This window comes from Amphiura filiformis, chromosome 14 (genome assembly GCF_039555335.1).
Source record: "Amphiura filiformis chromosome 14, Afil_fr2py, whole genome shotgun sequence".
Taxonomy (NCBI): Eukaryota; Metazoa; Echinodermata; class Ophiuroidea; order Amphilepidida; family Amphiuridae; genus Amphiura; species Amphiura filiformis.
Genome location: NC_092641.1, coordinates 36,644,040 through 36,665,223, shown reverse-complemented (window position 1 = coordinate 36,665,223; position 21,184 = coordinate 36,644,040). Strand labels below are relative to the sequence as shown.

The window sequence follows — 21,184 nt, the reverse complement described above, 5'->3', positions numbered from 1 at the left end:
CACTGGAAACCTCCGGCTAGTGGCTACATAATGTTTATGTACCAAATATTTCTTGCACTGAGATTAATTTCAGCAAAAATATCGTCAAATTTGAATTTCTTCTGATGAACCAGAACGAAATTACAACAGCGGCCAATGGAGCAGTGTAATAGTAATAATACACAAAGACCTAATCATGCATAAACTCGCAAACACAAAATCGGAATCAACGGCAATTTCGGGAATAAGCTTTTTTCGTGGATATCTACTGGAAAATGTCATAAAAAGGATGATAGGATCACGAAATACGCCTTTAATTAAATAACAAGTAGGCCTATGTTACAAGTGTTTTGCAGAAGCTTTTAAAACGTTTGCATTTTACACATTAATAGCCTAACCCAACAGTTCTGGCAGCTTTTTCAAAAATATTAGGCGAAAATCGCCCATTTGTTATACATACTCCCACAACTTTGCCCACCCACCCCCGCCGAAAAAAATCCTGGTACATGTACGGCTACTGCTAAGGAAACGGGGCATTTAATAAATTATGGGAAATGGTAAATATATAGATCGGATGTATTTGGTGAAGATGGATGGAAAAAGATGAATAAATTGGGTGTATATTTGTTGAAGATGGGCGAGAAATGGTAAATAGATTGGGTGTGTTTCGTGAAGATGGGTGGGAAATGGTAAATAGATGGGGTGTATTTTGTGAATATGGGTGGTAAATGGGAAATAGATTGGGTGTATTTGGTGAAGATGGGCGAGAAATGGTAAATAGATTGGGTGTGTTTCGTGAAGATGGGTGGGAAATGGTAAATAGATGGGGTGTATTTTGTGAATATGGGTGGTAAATGGGAAATAGATTGGGTGTATTTGGTGGAGATGGGTGGGAAATATTTGTCAAATTGCTTATCATTGTATGTTCCAAAGAGACAACTCCGATCTTGCGATGATTATCTTCGTCTTGACTATCCCATGACTACGAGTCTTAGCTGGTGATAGAACTTTCACTGTGTTTGCATCAAAAGAGTGGAATAAGCTACCTGTACTAGACAATCTTCATCTACAAATATGTTCAAAAAAGTGCTTAAAACTTATTTGTTCCCTTAACATGTTCTTATTGGTATTGTAATTTGTATTTTACGATGCACTTTCAAAATGTAGTTTTAAGTGGTAGTATTAAGGTATTTTATAAGCGCTCTGAGCCTTATGGAAATGGAGCAAATGCTCTTTGTATTGTATTGTATTGTATTGGTGGAGATGGGAGGGAAATGGTAAATAGATTGGGTGTATTTGTTGAAGATGGGTGGTAAAAGATAAATAGATTGGGTGTATTTGTTGAATATGGGTGGTAAATGGTAAATAGATTGGGTGTATTTGGTGAAGATGGGTGGGAAATGGTAAATAGATTGGGTGTATTTGTTGAATATGGGTGGTAAATGGTAAATAGATTGGGTGTATTTGTTGAAGATGGGTGGTAAATAGATTGGGTGTATTTGTTGAATATGGGTGGTAAATAGATTGGGTGTATTTGGTGAAGATGGGCGGGAAATGGTAAATAGATTGGGTGTATTTGGTGAAGATGGGTGGTAAATGGTAAATAGATTGGGTGTATTTGGTGAAGATGGGTGGTAAATGGTAAATAGATTGGGTGTATTTGGTGAAGATGGGCGGGAAATGGTAAATAGATTGGGTGTATTTCGTTGGGTGAAGATATTTGGTGAATATGGGTGGTAAATGGTAAATAGATTGGGTGTATTTGGTGAAGATGGGTGGTAAATGGTAAATAGATTGGGTGTATTTGGTGAATATGGGTGGTAAATGGTAAATAGATTGGGTGTATTTGGTGAAGATGGGCGGGAAATGGTAAATAGATTGGGTGTATTTGGTGAAGATGGGTGGTAAATGGTAAATAGATTGGGTGTATTTGGTGAAGATGGGCGGGAAATGGTAAATAGATTGGGTGTATTTGGTGAAGATGGGCGGGAAATGGTAAATAGATTGGGTGTATTTCGTGAAGATGGGTGGTAAATGGTAAATAGATTGGGTGTATTTGGTGAATATGGGTGGTAAATGGTAAATAGATTGGGTGTATTTGGTGAAGATGGGTGGTAAATGGTAAGGTGAATAGATTGGGTGTATTTGGTGAAGATGGGTTGTAAATGGTAAATAGATTGGGTGTATTTGGTGAATATGGGTGGTAAATGGTAAATAGATTGGGTGTATTTCGTGAAGATGGGTGGTAAATGGGAAATAGATTGGGTGTATTTGTTGAATATGGGTGGTAAATGGTAAATAGATTGGGTGTATTTGGTGAAGATGGGCGGGAAATGGTAAATAGATTGGGTGTATTTGTTGAATATGGGTGGTAAATGGTAAATAGATTGGGTGTATTTGGTGAAGATGGGTTGTAAATGGTAAATAGATTGGGTGTATTTGGTGAATATGGGTGGTAAATGGTAAATAGATTGGGTGTATTTCGTGAAGATGGGCGGGAAATGGTAAATAGATTGGGTGTATTTGGTGAAGATGGGTGGTAAATGGTAAATAGATTGGGTGTATATGGTGAAGATGGGCGGGAAATGGTAAATAGATTGGGTGTATTTGGTGAAGATGGGTGGTAAATGGTAAATAGATTGGGTGTATTTTGTGAAGATGGATAGAAAAAGGGTCCTGTGTCATAAACTGGGGTACTTTTATGTTACATAGTGAACATTTTTACCTACAGGTCTCATTTGAAGTGGTTCATCCTCCTGAGCATTTTGACATCTTTTTTATGAAAATGTTTTTTTAATCCTAATTCATCTGGATTCCGGAGTAATTGAGGGTACCTACAACAAATTCTGATGACCGTTTTTCCAACACAACTTTAAAGAACACATTAAACTTGCCACAATGTAGTAGTATTTCAAATAAACAATGGTCATTAATGTTTTGACGAATATCAAATTAAACTATTTTCAATGCTTTTTTTAAGTTCAACTTTTTAATATACATTGTATTTATTATACAATTGAAAATATACATAATAAAACACTTGTATGATACAAATTAGTTTAAATAAATTTTGAACAAAATATTTTGCACAACTGCAGTAAGAATTGATCAATAAACATAAAAAGAGCAATTGGATTATAACACCTCATGCTTTGGGCTATTCCAGTTGAAATTCATACACCCCATATGGAAGAAATTCTCCCACACAGGGGGTGTAGATTTCAAATAGAGTCATCAATTCACTTGATTCAGGTAACCCCATTTGAAATTCATAGCCCTTTATTTTTGTTCCAGCAGATTTATTCTGGGTCAGGGAGTTGGCTTTGCCACTTTAATTTGCCTGAATTGGACATTTGCTCAGTTTGCCACTGTCATGACATGGAGTTTGTGGCAAAATACTTGCTAAACCAAAGCTTATCAAGAGAATATTCCCTTTCATTGATGACATACAACTATAACTAAGCAGTGTGTATTTCCCTGCTTTTTCAGTCAATAAATGTGGTCTTGTTGGTCTATTCCAGTTACAATCCATTTACCCCATAATCTCCCACACAGGGGGTGTAAATTTAAAATGGAGTCAACCAATCAGGTATAAACGCCATTTGAAATTCACACTTCCTGTGTGGAAGATTAAGGTCATGTATTCCATACGGAGTGTATGGAATTAACTGGATTAGCCCATGCATGAAAATGCTGAAGCAGCATGGCACCATGCTTACAATTCGCCAGCGAAGTGTTGCACGTAATCCGATTATCACTACGTCAACTGGATCACGATCGAAATGATCACAACACAAAGTCTATGACATAGTATTACCAATTCCAAAAGGAATCCAGTTACCAGGAAGTTATGTAACCACTTCGCTGGCGAATACCCGGATGACAATCAAATAATCAATACAATATTGTTGAATATTACATCTTGATCTGTGTACTGCACAGAAACTATACAATATGTAGATAAGTTTGTCCTGCTTGTAAGCCTGATATAAAAAATAAATATTAATCTTTTACTTGGTAGTAATCACTAAGCCTGGGTTTCTGAACAAATTGACCTGTATTGACATCATAACTGTTTATTTTACAAAACTAAATCTTCCCTGATCTATAGACGAATCCAACGAGCCAAGTGATGGTCAGGATCAGTCGGCCATAGCTGGGGGCTATCCGCGTCAAACTAGCTTAGTTCGTTTGGATTGCGATTTAAGACGCCCACTATTGCGAGCGCATCAGAGGGCGTAACACTTGCGCCGCATCACGGGATCGGTAAACGTTGCACACCTGTGATACTGGTATCGCGTAAAATGGATGGAAGGCCCCCAGCTATGGCTGCCAGTGAGGTGTAGGAATGTGTCAAGTTGGATTTGTGTATAGAGAACCTACATTTTTGTAGGCTGTGGTATTGTGGTAACCATGTTACCTCTTGGCTGTTACAATCCTCACACTTCTTGCACGCCTATTTGCTTCTTCTTGTACAGCTACCTGTGTAGCTTGATCACCTTCTTCATTACTGTCCGACATCACACTACTAACAATAATCTTAAATTGTGCCTCTCCTTCCACCTCCTCATCTTCCTCTGGTACTGATACCAGTACCACTTGTTCTGCACTGTCTTCATTCATTTCATTATCATCATCTTGTGATCTTTGTTTGTTAGTTTCATTTTCCTCATCTGATGCACCTACTTCAGGCTTGTTCATCCTTTCTTGTAATCGTCGACTGCGAGGCACTCGTATCTGTGTTGATGATTTCTTGGGTTTACGCCCTACGTTAGCTTGGGATGTAGGTGACAGTTCCGATTTGTTACTTTTGGTGATACTGAGCGGTTTTCTCCCTGGGGATTTTGTCTTGGTCAAAACTCCATCTAGATCTTTCTGCGGTTTGTCTTCTTCTCCTCCGTGCAATAACTGCTGGAGTTTCTTGTCATATTGCAGCCAGATTTCAAAGTCTTTTTTGCAGATCAATTTGCCCTGTAAACAAAACCAGATCATAATATTTATTTTTAAAAAAGAACTAAAAGTGCTAAAAAACAAAAATATATAGCTATGGAAATAAATGAATACATAACTATAATACCTTTGGTGATGCATAAAAAAAATCCCATTACATCAAAACACAGTAGTTGTCTTTGAAATGTTGGGTGAAGAGTATTGATTTTATATGACAAATATAATCAAATTCCTTGTTACTTTTTTATTTTTACTCATATTTTGTTTACATGCAAGTTCCGTATTTGGATATGATGGTAACAAATAAACACATGAAAACAATCAGGTATAGTTCCTGTCAAACGTCCAACATGAAATTGTCCAAACTAACATATATTTCATATCCATTTTAAAATCAAATCTGTAAAAACCTTTAAACTAAAGTGAAATGAAATGATACATATGACTATGTTGTGCATAATAAATACAACTTGCAATTGGTTTCATTTCATTGGAGAATTTAAAAAAAAAAGGTTTTATAAATTCTTTTCATGAACCGAAACGGTTTCTTTCCCATTTTCATTCTTAGCTTGTTACCAGAAACCACATTTTAATCTATTTTGGCCTTATCCAACTTTCTTTGTGGATGGACTAACTTGATAGGAATTGAACCAAGGAGCAAGGCATAGTCCCTAACATGTGATGGGGTTGTGGCATATTTATAGGTTAATGAACAAGTATTATCTTGTTGGGAGAGAAATTATACAAACTAATGCATGCGCGTTGATGTTGATGCGTCTAATGCACGAGCCCTGAAGGGGGGGGGGGGATTGCATTAGATGCATCAACATCAGCGCAAGTACATTACTTTGTCTAATTCCTCGAGCAACAAGTAATACGCGTTTATTAACCTATTTCATAAAAAAAAAAAAAAAAAAATGTGTGATTTTTCTTTTTTTATAACGAATTATCACTAAATATGTTCGCAAATAGAAAGAAATATAAATGCATCAACCCGCCCAACAAATGAATCAATCCTACGCGACGCGAATGAAACACTGCGCGTAGTACGCGGAGTGCACAAGATACACAATTAATGCATGTTTCGCATTTTTCTAACGCTTGCTCTGATTGGTTCTCGCTATCAAAGAGTGTATGAAATGTATTCAATTATCAGTCAAGGCAAGTTTAGTTTCAATCCTTAGCCTTTAGTTGATATGAATTCTGCAATCTCATTGATCACCACTTGCATAAAAATCTGTATTACATTGTGCAGAGATGTCACTTGGTGTTGTCAAAATTTCCCGAAAACATGGAGAAATCCTGAAAATGCACTATTCCCTAAATTCTTTTGCACATGAATAGTAGTGGAAATATTTCCTGAAATTGGTCAATTTTCTTTAACATTTCCTGAAATCAGGAAAGCAAGGAAGAACAACTTTTCAATATGATTATCAAAGTAAAATGATAAAATCTTTCACTGAAGTTCTTCATCAAATCAGAAGTTAAAAAGAATTTATGTTCACTAAAAGTTAAAATTGTTACTCCAGCTTGTTCAATGAAATAGGGGACAATATCATGACGCTAAAGGCTGAATGGAATACCACCCCAAAGTATGTCAGGTGTACTGATAATACCATTAACATTAGGTGCAACTTGTGTCCCTTACTTGCCAATGCATTTAAAGTACTTACTGGTGTAGTTGGATCCACAGCAAGTTTGTAATATGTCATGAGCCTTGCTGTCTGTGCTTTGTTCATATTCCTCTTATTGCCTTCACTTGACACACGTATTGATCTGAGGTAACTCCCTGATCCACACACTAGACACTGATGACAAATCTTACGAGGAGTTGCTACTGGGTCAATCACAGTTCCTGGTAGTGGTTTAGATTTGAACACTAGGGGTAATGTATCACTATCTAATGAAGTACTTTCATCTTGTTTAGATGTCTTATTGGATTGGCTAGTATCGTCCTCTGAATGTCCCCGTTTTCTTGACTCGTTTTGAACCACCATTATTTCTTGAGATTGTTGTTGGTTTGTTTGTTCAGTTGCAGGCATCTGTACTCTGTCCATCATTTGGAGGATTATAGAAGCAGCTTCTTGACTTGGATTTAATGAGGAGGTTTGCACCTGCAGGGTATAGCCTTCATCTACCCCTGATTGGGCTGCTGCTTCTTGGATCACAAACTCAGAACCTGTGTGTTCAACTGGATGTTCCTGTGGGCAAAAATCACATCATTTATTACAGTCAGTTCAATGAATAAGGTTGCATTTAATGACTCATGACTTTATAGCTAAAGTGAGGGTCCATTTAGAAAATCAAGGTAACCATAAGGATGGATGTTGTCTTTAATTTGAGATATCAGTGATGACAAATGATGCAGAAATATAAACAAAGTTATAAAACTAAAACTGATAGAAGGTACCGATTCAAAAGTTGCACCCTATTGGTTTGTGCACATATGCTTGCTTATGATAAATGCCATTTTCAAACTGATCGAGTTATGTCACCAACATCTACCATATAATGCTTGCTTTTAATTGACACCCTACTGTAAAATACCATGTATATTTTTGAAACTATGATAAAAAAGCACATATTTTCTTATCATATTCTTTATATTGGGCTATTCCAGATGTCTTCCGCACCCCCCCTATGGAAGACACTTCCGGAATTCGGGGCTAAATTGACAGCCGGAATTCACATGTCAGGAAAACCCCATGGAAGTCCCTGCCTTAATTGTGGCAATATGGCCAGCCGAATTCAAATAAATGTAAATGTCTTCCATAGGGTTCCAGCTGGAATTAGAACATTTTTTCAGTTTTCAGCCAGAATTCAAGTAAATTGTAAATGTCATTCATAGGTTAATCGAGATGGCGACCATAAGTGAAGATCCTGCCGGAATTGGAGCATTTTTGACCATTTTCCAGCCGCCATAGGCACATCATTCATGGCCTTTCACAATCCCCACTCTTGTTTTTTTGTTAATTTTAGCAGCCGGAATTTCACCTAATCTCAATGTCTTCCATACCCTCCAGCGGAATCTGTGTTAAAATGACTGCTGGAATTCTAGACACATCTCAATTCCAGCTGGAATTGTATTTTTTTTAAATGTCTTCCATAGGGGGGGTGCAGAATACATCTGGAATAGCCCATTTGACAAGATATACATGACTATATGTGCCTGGACACCTCGAATAAGCCGTAAAGTCCCCCTTCATGTTTCAGGAATTAAAATGACACCTCAATGAACTTCATATGACAATCAGAAGCGAAGTTATGGCTTGTTATAGGTTGTCATGAATCAAAACGCGAAACCGAGAAAACGCGTTCAAAGTTAGGGAAGCATAAAGACCATTCATCAGATGGGCCTCAGAAAATGTAGATTATTTCATATTTCCACTTATTTCTTTAAAATAAAACTTTGTATGTGTTTAGAAGAAAGCTTAAACATTTCAAATCTGCAAAAATCTCAACTTCGCCAAAATACGAGATTTGCATATATTTTCACCTGTAGCTCGAAATGAAGTTTGCCGAGTTTACGGCTCATTCGCCGCGTCCAGCCACATATTTCAAATCAAGAAAAAGAATGTATTGGTTTTTGCATCTGAACTCTTCATATTGAGATATCCACAGAATGGCATATCAACAGGGTGTTTTTTTTACATGTTCAGGTAAATTTAGTAATTCTTGGCCAAGCTCAAACATTATGAACGCTAGTGGCTCCGCGATAAACACACACGGACATAGCGTGGTACAGAATAAAGCATACACATTCCTTACATTGCGTACACGCTTAGTATGAACTTTGTTTTCTTGTCAACCCAGACAATCTTAATTCTCTATGCCTGGGCATTTGACAACTGTGCAGATTTGTGGGGTTCTCGGCAGATTTCTGGAAGTCCCTTTATAATAGGTTTCAAATAACGGGCTATTACAGTTGAAATCCATATACCCCCTATGGCAGACATGACCTTAATCTCCTACACAGGGAGTGTAGATTTCAAAAGGAGCACCCATTCAGGTAACCCATTTGAAATTCACACTCCCAGTGAAATTCAGGTCCTGTCTCTCATAACCGGTGTATGGAATTCAACTGGAATAGCCCTATGTTTAAAAAGCACTATCAACTGAATGCATCAGCACCAATACCTGTATTACATAGCTTTCACCTCCTGCTTGTGTTTGGTCCATGTTTTGTAATGTGCAACTTGGAGGATAAACTGGAGGAGTTGACCCTGTCCACTGATGAACTGTTGCTAGGGTCCCATCTGTCATCTGGGTTGTACTGGTTTGCCAACTTCCAGGGGGTATCACACCTGAATCAATGAATAATTAAATATGTAATGTTGGTACTTGCAACAGATGAGCTACCGCAACTGTTTGAAAAATACAATCATTTTCTCCTTCAATTAATAAGCATTTGCAGTTGCTAAGAGAACGGAAAATGGGTAGCACTGGTGATCATGCAGACAAGTGATATTATCCTGGACAGATGAACAGACTGAAACAAGTACGGGTTGATTAAAATCTGTCTAAACTTTGAGTCATGATAATCAGAAGCGTAGCTGGGGGCAAGGGGGTACATGCCAAGGGCTTCGTTCTTGGGAGGCATCAAAATGGGGCAGGTATGAAAACCCACAAACTTTCTGTATGCACAACTGTGTTTAAAGTACCGACATTGTCAATTTTTCGCAAAAGACACAATGTTTGCAGTGACACTAGTGGGCATACGGGCCATTTTGTGCCACTTTTAGAAAAAACATACATTAAAATTATCTTTGTGTTTTATTCTTTTTATGTAAATATTAAACAGTCAAAAAGCAAATAAGTCATACTACAGTAATAGTGATTTATATCCTTATTAGTTAAATCCCCCTAGAATATTAAAAAATATATTTGGGCGAAAATTAGGATTTTTAAGTTTTTTGGGCAACATTCAGCATTTTTCTCAAAGTTTTCTCAGTTTCTCAAAGTTGGTCAAAATAATAATAATAAAATAATCTAGATTTTATTACTTATTAAGTAATCGGTTTTTTTCAGTTATGGGGTCTGAAAGAATATGGGCCAAAAAACATGTTTTTCCTCAAAAAATTTGCATTTTGCCTAAATTTCGTAAAAATCTCGTAAGAATGACAAAATAAATTGTGCATAATGTGTCCATCCATATCAAAAGGATGCACTTGTTGTCTCATTTCACATAATAGCTAGAAATAAATACCAGACTCATCTGAAGTGGAGGTCACTTCAAATCATCCCAAGTCACATGGTTATGGAATGTTCTCTGTATTCCTAAACCATGTGACTTAGAGATGATTTGAAATGACCTCCAATTGAGATTTATTCCTAGCTATTTTGTAAAAAGAGACACATGTAGCAGCCGACAAGTGCATCGTTTTGATATGGACGGACATATATTACAATACTAGGGTGTTACCTTGTGTGTATACTGCCTGTTCCATAGTAGTTGAGGTGTCACCACCTGGTCCCATACCTTCTTGCTGGACAGACATACCAACCTGCTGCTGTTGTTGCTGCTGCTGTTGATCTTGGTGCTGCTGTTGCTGGCTTTCAGTCCCCTAATTTGAAATACAAATGAAGGCATTGGTTTAGTTCTTCAGGTTCATTAGCTGTTTGGAGAGTACAGATGCACAATGCAATTTATACCATTGGTTGTGTTAAGTTCTTCTCATCAATATTATTATTACCATAACCACTCGGGTATAAGCCCATCCCTACATGCAGATGGGCAATTTCACTCCAAAACTGGGTGGCTTTATAACCGGGGAGGGCACAATACGCATATATGGCGAGATACGCGTTGTAAGCACTTTTCCTTTTTTAAACAATTAGAATGCTTAAAAACTCAATTATTTCAATATTTAGAATGACTTAGTGGTATGATAAATTTGTTATTAGGTTGAGCGTCGGTATGGTAAAGGAAATTATCATGTGCTCAGTGTCATACTATACTCATTTTAAGACTTGACACATTTCTTGTACCATACATCTGCTTCACGTAATAACTAATATTACCTGTGCATCCTGAGGTAAGAGGTAACTCTTGAGTTTCCTTGCCAGATCAACAATTTCCTTGACTTCAGTGTAATGTCTGGTGTGCCAGCTTTCTACATGGACACCCAGACCTCTGCTATCCTGATATGACACAAAGGAGGAAACAATCAAACTTGAAGTTATTAATCATGTAAGCATTCAATTTGATGTTTTAAAGAGTTTCCAAGTAATATGTGACCATCCCACACGAACTGGCTGAAATGTCAGCAGAGCTTGTTTTGAAATAATTATGGTCCATTAAATTTCTACAAAAACAATAGAAAACAAAGGATTTCTTAACTCTTTTACTGATTTTTTACTACCTTGCAAACAAGCAAGAGGGACATGTAATAAATATTGTCAAGCTTATTTTGAGGAGAATTTGCCTGTCCAATATCTTCAAAAGTGAAAATGCCGACATAACATGCCATTTGTGGTGGACGTTCAGACGTGAACGTCTATCTGTCAAGGCTTACGCACACCCAGCTTTTTTCCAACTTACCCATCTGCCCCTTTGAACATGCAGCAGTGCTGGTTATAATAATCATTTTGAAATAGGTTCCTATTTTGAACAACGGACTAACGGTACAGGCTCAGACTCATAATCAGTAGGTTGAGGGTTTGAACAGCAGGGGTACATGTACTAGTGTGTTGTGGCCTCAGACAAGGCTCTTAATGTAAAACAAACTTGTCATGCAGGAAGGGTAGCACACCCCACAACAAGTTTAATTCAGGGGAGTCTGGCCCAAATACCAATGAAAAGAGTTGGGAACTTTGTTCAGCACATGAACATTGCACCAGCATGACTTTACCTTTATCTTGCAAACTAATAACTTTTCCTCACAAATACTTGGAAATCTTTTTTTTTTCAATATTAATTTTTGTTACAATGTGTATGACAGGAGTTAAACGATGTGTGTGTGTCAACTAGCGCTAGCAGTTATGTGATGTTGAACTGTCCCCTGATGATTTAACATACATAATGGAAAACCTACTTACAGGATCTGTATGTGCTCCTCCACATAGCTTGCAATGCCTGTGTTTAGTAGAAGTCTGACTCAGTTGGCAATTCTGGGAGCATGTTGGCATGAAACTAGTGAAATACTTAACGCACATCTCATGTTCTTGAGGTACGTTTTTGGTGTTGGCATGACGCATACAATGATCTTGAAGTTTGGAAGCCTAGAAAAAACAAACATAGTTAATGCAGTTATTTGATTGGTCAATTACTATTGATTATTTTTGCTATATTTTGGAAAAGGCTATTGCACTCCATGCGAGTGCAATAGTCCATTTTCCATTGCACTCATGCGCAGCTACCATGGAAACACTTACTTAAACAGACAAATGTGAGCGTATAGCATGCAAAGTGAACACCTTGACTCGCCAATTATAGGTGTGGGTGTTGCTTCTAAAATAAATATAGTTAGATATTCTTGAAAGAATGTAATCAAAATTAAGTAGAAGAAAAAGAATTTAAATATATATGAGTTTTTATTTGTTCAATGGAAAGTATATTTTCATTTGGTGAAACATGGACTGTTCCATTCAGTTCCACAAAGCCTCGTTGAATGGAGCAGTCCATATTTCACCCCATGAAAATATTTAACCATTGTACTAAAAAACATTCAATATATGTGTTCTTGTGTCAGAGAAAACATAGATTTCCATTTTCCCCAAGAAATTATACACAGAGAGGGGTGATTCATAATTTCCCTGTGCGCATAAACCATATAACGCTGCGGTGAATGGAAACCAAAATTATTTACCTGCTTTTACTTGCAAACCCCACATCAACCAATAATTTGAATATTTAAGCTTGAGCGTTGCAATATTTTGCACAAATAGCACTTTGTGAGCATTATTTATTTATATATGAATGTATTTATCTATTTATTTCTTATTTAACCTGGGGCACACCGACATCGCCTGGCTAATAATTATTTGGTGCAGCAGAGCCAGGCAGCAGAGACACTAAAATGAATACACGGGATCGATACACGTGAATCGCTATGCACGATTTTGATATCAGACGAAAATCTTCGGATACCGGGTTAGAAAATGATGAATATCTCCCGTAAATGATTTCGTCTCAAGAAACCAGATCTGGTCTCATACACTTGAAAATATGTGTTGAACAGATATGATAGTTGTTAGTTTGCGCTTTGAGAAACGGCCGTGAGTCTTGAACTCAAAATCTGACCAAAATCGCTAATTTTATATTGCGTTGGTCCTGTATGGACTACAGCGCGCAGGCTATAATCTGCAGTCACTACTCCGTAGGCAGTATGACCATTGACCGCAATGTCGTATACAAGCTTACTCACACAGCGAGAAATCAATTACCCCGGCTATTGTCAGTAGCCTTAGTCAGGTCACTTGGCTAATTATATGCGTCTCATAAGGTCGGAATAAAATGACCTTTCGTGGCTGTGGATTCAACCTACCATGGCGATTTCTACCATGGAGATATCGGGGCGATGACACTGTGTGGGGTGACCAATCAATGTACTGCCACTGTTCTCCCTGGGATCCCAGGTTATTGGTATAATTCATTAGTGGAGCATTTGACTGTTCAAACTTTACTGGGTACATGATGAAATAATGCCATGCACAAACATGGTGCATGGAGTCCATACTTTTTGCCTCTTTGTTTTAATCTAGCATTCTTTTGACATTATAAAAATAAAATTTGTTTTACAACTATTACTTTTTCCCATATATATGTGACCTGCTCCCACAAAACCAGACATAAGCCACTAATTTTGAAAATTGAGTTTTTGATGTCATCATTTAGTATAGGTCTTCAGCTTTCATTTGATACCAACATTATGTTTCTGGGACATGTGGTCCTCATTCTATGGTCTTTCAACGGGAAGGGGGGGGGGGGGGAGCAACATATACAGAAAAGGCAAATGCAAGGAAAATGGCTTTAAAGTTTTAAAATGACATGTTAAGGACTTGTTTTGCCTCAGAAAATGCTAGATTTGGGTGATTTAGACGTAAAAAAATATTTTGTTTTCAATGGTAGGTTAAAGTAAACATATTAAGGAATCAAAAAATAATAAAAACTGAAAAACGAAATCTGCAAGGTTTTTCACCCCTTTCCCAACTTTGACTCGCTGTATCTCGAAATGGCTGAGTGCGACTTATGGCAGGTTTCGTCAGAGCGGGTCACATATGTATCACGTCCCATGAACATTAAAGTCATATAATAGAATAGCTGTGCATGTGGACAAAAGAGGCTTGGAAAAAAACAAGCTTATTTTTCTTACAATCTTCACACACAGTATCATTCATTGAGTTATTGAAACCTCATGGAGTGGCATAAGTTACCATGACGAAGTACCCAGATCATACTTACAGAACGAACCATTGCTTGACATAGCAGACAATGGAAATGCGTTCTCCCTTCTACCACCACATCCTCTTCCTCTGCGCAAACGTCACCAACTTCACAGTGCTTAAAAAACTCCTGAATAAAGATATAAAATATATCTGATATTATTAACACATGTATGAAATATATAGATGCATTTGTAGGATTGTAGATTAAAATTGAATAGATTTTCTAATTCAAAATTAATAGTGTTTAGACTTTTTTGTGAATACCATGTGTTCTCCCTTCCACCACCAGTCCACCACATCCTCTAAAATTCCTCTTCTGTGCAATAGGATGTCCCAAATGTTAAGGTTTGGATTATGGTTATAATGTGAAGCTACTATCTTCGAAAAATGTACTTGGAATGCTTGGCACACTCTGTCGAAATTCTGTGCAGAATTTCATATGATCATAGAAACGACATATATTGTGCATGAGAACAAGCATGACATCTGAGTAAGATTTGATCTTTCCCTAGAGAAATCCTTTTGAGAGGGCTGAGCTTTCGGAACTCTAGCGAGTGCCATCTTCATCAGAGCAACTAAATAAACATGATGATGCGCCTTATATACACTAGGGGGAACTGTCAATGGGACATGTCAAAGTGATTGACATAAAATGTCAAGAGGAGGGATGTCAAAATGATAGACAGGAAGTGTCAATACATCAATAGAAGCATGACATCTACAGCAACGATTTACCCTTCCCCTCTCCCCATCAATCAATGTTGGAACACATTGGTAAACCGCTGAAGACATTGGCATTTCTCATCATTGCACAGGGGTGAGGGGGTGAGAGTTTTCCGTAATTAAACGCAAGCGTTCAAAGACTTATTTCGATGCTTGTAGAATGTTTTGCAGTTATTCCTTCAGCACATACGTATACTGACCTGTAACACAGCAAAGTCTAGAAGAGCCATTGGTTGGTTAACTGTTCCTTTACTACCATGGGGCTTGTGCGATTTGGTTGTTGTAGCAGTTGCAATTGTCAAATGTGGTCCTGCATAGTCTTTGGTTGATGTGAAGGATTCCTGACTCATACCTGAAATTAAATAGCAAACATGTACATCCGTACATACATTTGGGAAAAACCTGAATTCAGGTTTAAACCGGAAAATTATGGTAATATGCCTGAATACATCATTAGGCAAAAAAAAAGATAGTTTGCTTGTCCTCCACAACTTTTTCAGAATTGGGTGGGTCGGTCGGTCGAGATTTAAAAAAAATAAAAAAATTTAAAGGTCATCTAACTAAAACATGACTGTATGCCTTTAAATAGTTGTGAATTGAGATATTTCTCTACTGTATTCATTCATGTTTTTAAACAGTTTACATTGTAGAAGTATGTAGAAACAGTGAAAAAAACTTTTCAGGATGTCAAAAATGTTGAAAAAAAAAAACCCTCCAAAATTACGGTCGGTATTCACTTGTACAGTAAAACAAAAAAACACCTTTTTTTCCATATATTCCATTAGGGTCTGTCGGTGACAAGCAAACAATTTTTTTTTGGCCTTACATATCCAAACTGAAATTCCATATGTGCCAAGTACATGGTATCAATGAAGTAATTTTACCCATGGATGGATATCTTTGGTCATAACTTGAAAAAATTATAAATTTCACCAAACTCGACCCAAGTTTGCTGTTTTGTTTTGTAATTGATGCATTAAAAGTTTGCTGAATATTTTTGATGAAAGTCAACCTTTGACAAGATGTAACTTTGCTACAGAAAGTGCTATGACAAAACGGTTTTCAGTTTTGGCTTTCTTTACTCAAGGGCTTTAATTTAATATAAAATGATGTGGTTTGATGGCAAATTTGAATTCACCTTTCATTTCATACCTGTCCTAATTATATTCTGCACAACTCTGAGATGTTCTACTCGTGGGGAGTGGGGGGGAGGGGGAGGGGGGAGCGGGGGCACGAAAGACCCAGTATATTTGACCAAAACAGAGCTCCGAAAGACCCTTGATTTTGATAATTTCAGCTGTAAAAGACTCCAAAATTGCTCATTCCTCATATTCCTGTTTTTTCAGGCGATTTTCAACCAAAAAGCCAAGAAAGACCCTTGATTTTGACTGTACGCAGCTCCAAAAGTCCCCATTGTACTTGTTCGCAGCCTGGTTCGCAGGTCCAAAAGACGGTTAGACCCCCTTTTACCGGTACGCCTTCAGCTCCCAAAGACCCATCACCTCAAAATTCCGGGGGAACATACCCACCAAAAATATTTGATCATTGATGCGCTCCCCCCTGGGTCTACTGCAGTGATGGGTTAATGTTATCGTGGGAGTTGGCTGGCCTGTGTTATGCACTTTCAGTTTCCCATGCATTCGAATGGGAATTGGATTGCACACTTTCCCACTGTTTGGTGAGCATATATAGAAATCGTTGCTCCAAAAATGACTGCAAATCACACATTTGAAATCATTTTTACCACAAAATATGATATTGAAAACACAGGTGATATGAGCAATGTATGAATATATGGAGAGGTCAAACAGGTTGGTATTTATTGTCAAATAATAATATTTTGCGACATTTATAATGAAAACAATTCGTCGGCAGAGTGCTACACTATCGTAAGTACAATAGAATGTTATAGCTGCCATTTGCAACATTTCAATAAATGTACTTATTTTTAACCAATAACACTAGAAAAACACCCAACTACATGTAAGGTGATATCTTGGGGTTAGCTTAGTGGCCATCAGGCAAGTAAAACAGAACATCAACACTTTACAATGAGCATGATGAGGGGATTGTGCTGCAAACAATAGGTGTTTTACAAAAGGCAGCTATTACATTCTACTGCACTTACGATAGTGTAGCACTCTGCCGTAACGAATTAACACTGAAGTCCAAATAATCAGTCCCAGAACAAAACATTAATTTCTGACATGATCGTGTTCTGGGTCTGAACTGTTTTTATCAGGGTTCGCAGGTTTTTGCCGCAGGTGGAAAAAACCGCGGTTTTAACCGCGGTTTTAACCACTTGGCAAAAGTTTTTGCCGGCAAAAATGGCAAAAACTAAAAAAGTGAGTTATTTCACAAAGTTACAAAAATAAGTTCCCGAGTGTAACAAGGCCAGATTTTGTAATTATAAGCAATATATCAAGTGCAATTAACCGAAATGTGGCATGTATCACATTCAAAACTTTATCATTAAAAGGACTTAATGAGACAAAAAATATGTCGAATGATTCGTTAAAAGTTGTGTGTTACTGTTTATGAGCTTTCTGTGTCACTTAAAATATTTGAGTGACTATATGTGAGTTTTTGCCATTTTTTGCCATTTTTGCCGGTTAATCCAGGCAAAAACTGGCAAAAACAGTTTTTGCCAGGTTTTTGCCACTTTACCGGCAAAAACAGGTTTTTGCTGGCAAAAAACGAACCCTGGTTTCCATATATGAAATCTTGATGGCAAATTGGACAAAAGAAGCTCTACTTGACAGCTTTTTAATCCCTATTCATGTTACGTGAATCACGCTATTGTGGACCATGCTTCTGATACTCGAGTGTTTGGACAAGCGGAACGGTCTTTTGTCTACCTCTCTGTTTGTAAACAGACGAGGTCGAGGAGGTCAAAATTGTCATCCTTGCCGAAAAAGTCCTGAAACGTTCGAAATTAGTAGTTAAGTCTACAGTACAACTGCCCATGTGTATTATAAACACAGCTTTACTCAATTCTGTTGGTCGGACATCCGGGCATGAACCGGCTGACAATAGCGCTGGAGTGAAAACAACATTCGCATACACTGAACTCTGGAGTGTATCACAAGCTATCACACTATTGTGCCAGGTTCGACTCTCTGCAAATAAAAATATGCGATAAGTTGTTTTCACTCCAATGCATGAATGGATGTGACGTGGCCCGACCGAGAGAATAGCCACAAAAGACTGTGTTCAGCGAAACTAATAGCGATGTCCGTTTGTGCCGTATTTTTGATAGTTTTCCATATATCCGATTTTAATGATAAAACATATTCCCTGCAGAAAAAAACGAAATAGCAAAACATGCAACAATTTGTAACATTCTCCATGAACTTGACCATCTATTGTTTGGATTGTGATGTAATTCATGTGTGTAATGAGATTCTCTCTTTCTGAATCTGACAAGTAAAATTTTATTTTTCATTACGATTTCGCATCAAATTCATACATTTCTGGGTCAAATAGCATATAAAACATTTTGAAATATTAAAATGTGGTTTATAAATAACGCTAATAAAATCATTGGAGTTCATCAAGCAATCGCTTTTTATGATTTTCAAGGCAATATGATTCTGCATACGTACCGTACACATTTTTTCACTTCAGTAAGCTCGACTTTTGACCAACGTTCATTATTGATCCAGGTTTCTATTGTTTGCAGCTGACATCAAAGAATCCCATGTGTATGAGCTTGTGCATTGAATTGGATTACTCGTGTGTTATTTAGCTTATTGATCGCTAGATGGAAGCGAACATGATACATACATTGTATTACGTAGGATTCCATGCATGTGCGGGGAGTTGAACCCAAGCGACCAGAACTATGGACACTTTGAAGTGTTAGCACCTTGCAGGGCCGTGGGTGGGTACCAACCAAACTTCAGAAAAAAAACCTCAATCGCTGCTAACGATGTGATATGCATGGGACTTACATAGGATTATATAGAGATATTTCTTGCCAAAATTTGACCATTTCTAGGCAAGTTGGCCCTTTTTTTGTCTGCATATGTGAAAAAGGACAGTCTTAAAGGGGCATTTCATGATCCACAGCCTCATCCCCCCACTTTTCCAAAAAAAAGTTGAGATTTTTACACCATTGGATACCTCTGGCTACATAATGCTTATGTACCAAATATTTCTTGCAGATTAATTCGTTTAGCAAAAATATCGCCAAATTTGAATTTCGTTCTGGTGCACACACATTGTCTATGGAGCAGTATAATTACACATAATCATGCATAACTCGCAAACGCAAAATCGGAATCAACTGAAATTTTGGAAATAAGTTTTTTTCGTGGATACAATGTATCTACTGAAATCCCTTTTAAGTAAGTATAAGTGCAACGCTTTTGATGTTTCGGGAGACTGGGAGGATCATATGTCATAATAAAAAAATGATGGAGCCTATTCTTGACTGTGTAATATTCCTTCACCACATTGCCGTACGGTAACAGTCTTATACGATGGACAGATAGTATCAGTTTGTGAATGAGGACATCGTATAAGTTCCTTGCTTGTAGTACTCATACCTAGGCTAGACGTTCGCCTTTCGTATCTCTTTCCTTGTTGGAAAGGTATAACGTTGAGGAGATAGGAACATGTACCGTCATCCGGGACCTACTCTGCCATGTTTGGCTGAGTAACGGTACATGAACACGGTCTTTTGTGCCTATGTAAATTAGTCATTGTGTAAAGCTGTGTTTATACTCATGGGTTACTCATCATCAGACTGAATCATTGTCGCTAACTACACAAGTTATGTGTGCAATTTTAGAGAACGTTGACCGACAGAGGGTGTCAATAAAATAGCCTACGTGTCGCTTTTGAAAAACAGCGAATCATGCGCATGCTCAGCAGGCAAATATGACGGCGATTTAGTACACTGATCATGCGTGCGATTCAGGTTTCTGCAAAAGCGATTAAAGTATAAATGCATCTTTAGAAATGACCGGCGATTGTGTGTTCTCAAGTGGGTTTTATCATGTAAATTAGTGACCTGACACACATTTGTATTGGTTCGATCAAGCATTAAAATGATTTCATTTTTTGTACTGGATCGTTCAAGAATTCCCAACAATTTTTTCAATGTAAGTGCCTCTGGCCCTAGTGGAAGTAAACTAAAAACGGCCGGATACTATGGCCAGAGTTCTAGGGCTAAAAAGGCTAACAAGTAACATGTTTTGGGTGACCTATTTGTGACATAAGTTTACATTATGTAGCCAGAGGTTTCCAGTGATTTAAAAAGCTGAACTTTTATTGAGAAAAGTGGGGGATGATGCTGTGGATCACGAAATGCCCTTTTGATAATAAATTCCTATACTAACCTGTACAGTGCCCGAATCGCCGTGCATTCAAAGTTTGGTAAAGCTGCCGAATTCAACAACCATATTGAAAACACAATGCAATTTGCATGAATTTAGCACAAACCCAATACCTATACCATACAAATACAGCTTGATTCTCACAGCGCTGATTGCCGAGAAAAGTGTTAAAAGATCGATGCAATGCAATGTAACAAACTGTGTAATTATTTAGGCTAAATTTGGTGTTTTCTTTTGAAGGAACTAGACCTAAATTTGTAGTAAAATGGATGCATCTGAAGTACAACAATATGAGGGCGCTAGATCCGCGGCTCAGCTAAGGCAGGCCTGAGCTAAGGCTTGACCTGAGACTTTCTTTCTTTGTTTATTTGCTTCTTTCTCTTCAAACTATTTACTTGCTTGATTTACTTGATTTATTTAGGCCCTATTTATTTATTTATTCCTATTTATAAATAAATTTGCATTTCTTTTCTTTTCCCTTCATTTGCTTCTTTCTTTGTTGGTACGGTACCTTTCATAAGTTTCTTTCTTTTTTTTTTTCAGTCATCATCATTGCATCCCTTAGGTTTACACTTTATGTATACTTTAGCCTATGCAGAGAAGATCTTCTCTGCTTTATTTGAGCTGGCTGTATTTTTGGGCGAGAAGCGTACCAGCCCAGTCCGCCCCTGAGTTAGTCACTTTTGACATTTTCATGATCTCTATAGTGTAATCAGCTAATCACATTTTAATCATTAGCGGAAGTTGCAACGATATTATTATTGACAGAAGCAGCTGTACTGTAATATTTGCCCACTAGGATT

At 37.5% G+C, this 21,184-nt stretch overlaps 1 protein-coding gene across 1 annotated transcript; it reads right to left on the bottom strand.

Moving 5' to 3' along the window:
* Window positions 1–2,987: 2,987 nt before the first annotated feature.
* Window positions 2,988–20,643, bottom strand: LOC140170040 (uncharacterized). Its single transcript, XM_072193355.1, has 9 exons — window positions 20,385–20,643; window positions 15,240–15,391; window positions 14,333–14,443; window positions 11,968–12,150; window positions 10,951–11,070; window positions 10,352–10,493; window positions 9,067–9,233; window positions 6,603–7,130; window positions 2,988–4,950 (listed from the first exon to the last, which is right to left on the bottom strand). Exons 2-9 carry the CDS (start codon window positions 15,387–15,389, stop codon window positions 4,396–4,398), a joined length of 1,956 nt encoding a protein of 651 aa, XP_072049456.1. The 5' UTR covers window positions 15,390–15,391; window positions 20,385–20,643; the 3' UTR covers window positions 2,988–4,395.
* Between the last annotated feature and the right edge of the window lie 541 nt (window positions 20,644–21,184).

Coding starts and splice junctions, on each gene's coding strand:
- LOC140170040 (XM_072193355.1), bottom strand. CDS start 15,389: ATGAGTCAGGAATCCTTCACATCAACCAAAGACTATGCAGGACCACAT. Junction 11,071..11,967: donor GAGGAGCACATACAGATCCT/GTAAGTAGGTTT, acceptor GTGTCATATCAG/GATAGCAGAGGTCTGGGTGT. Junction 9,234..10,351: donor ACAGGCAGTATACACACAAG/GTAACACCCTAG, acceptor TCATTGATTCAG/GTGTGATACCCCCTGGAAGT.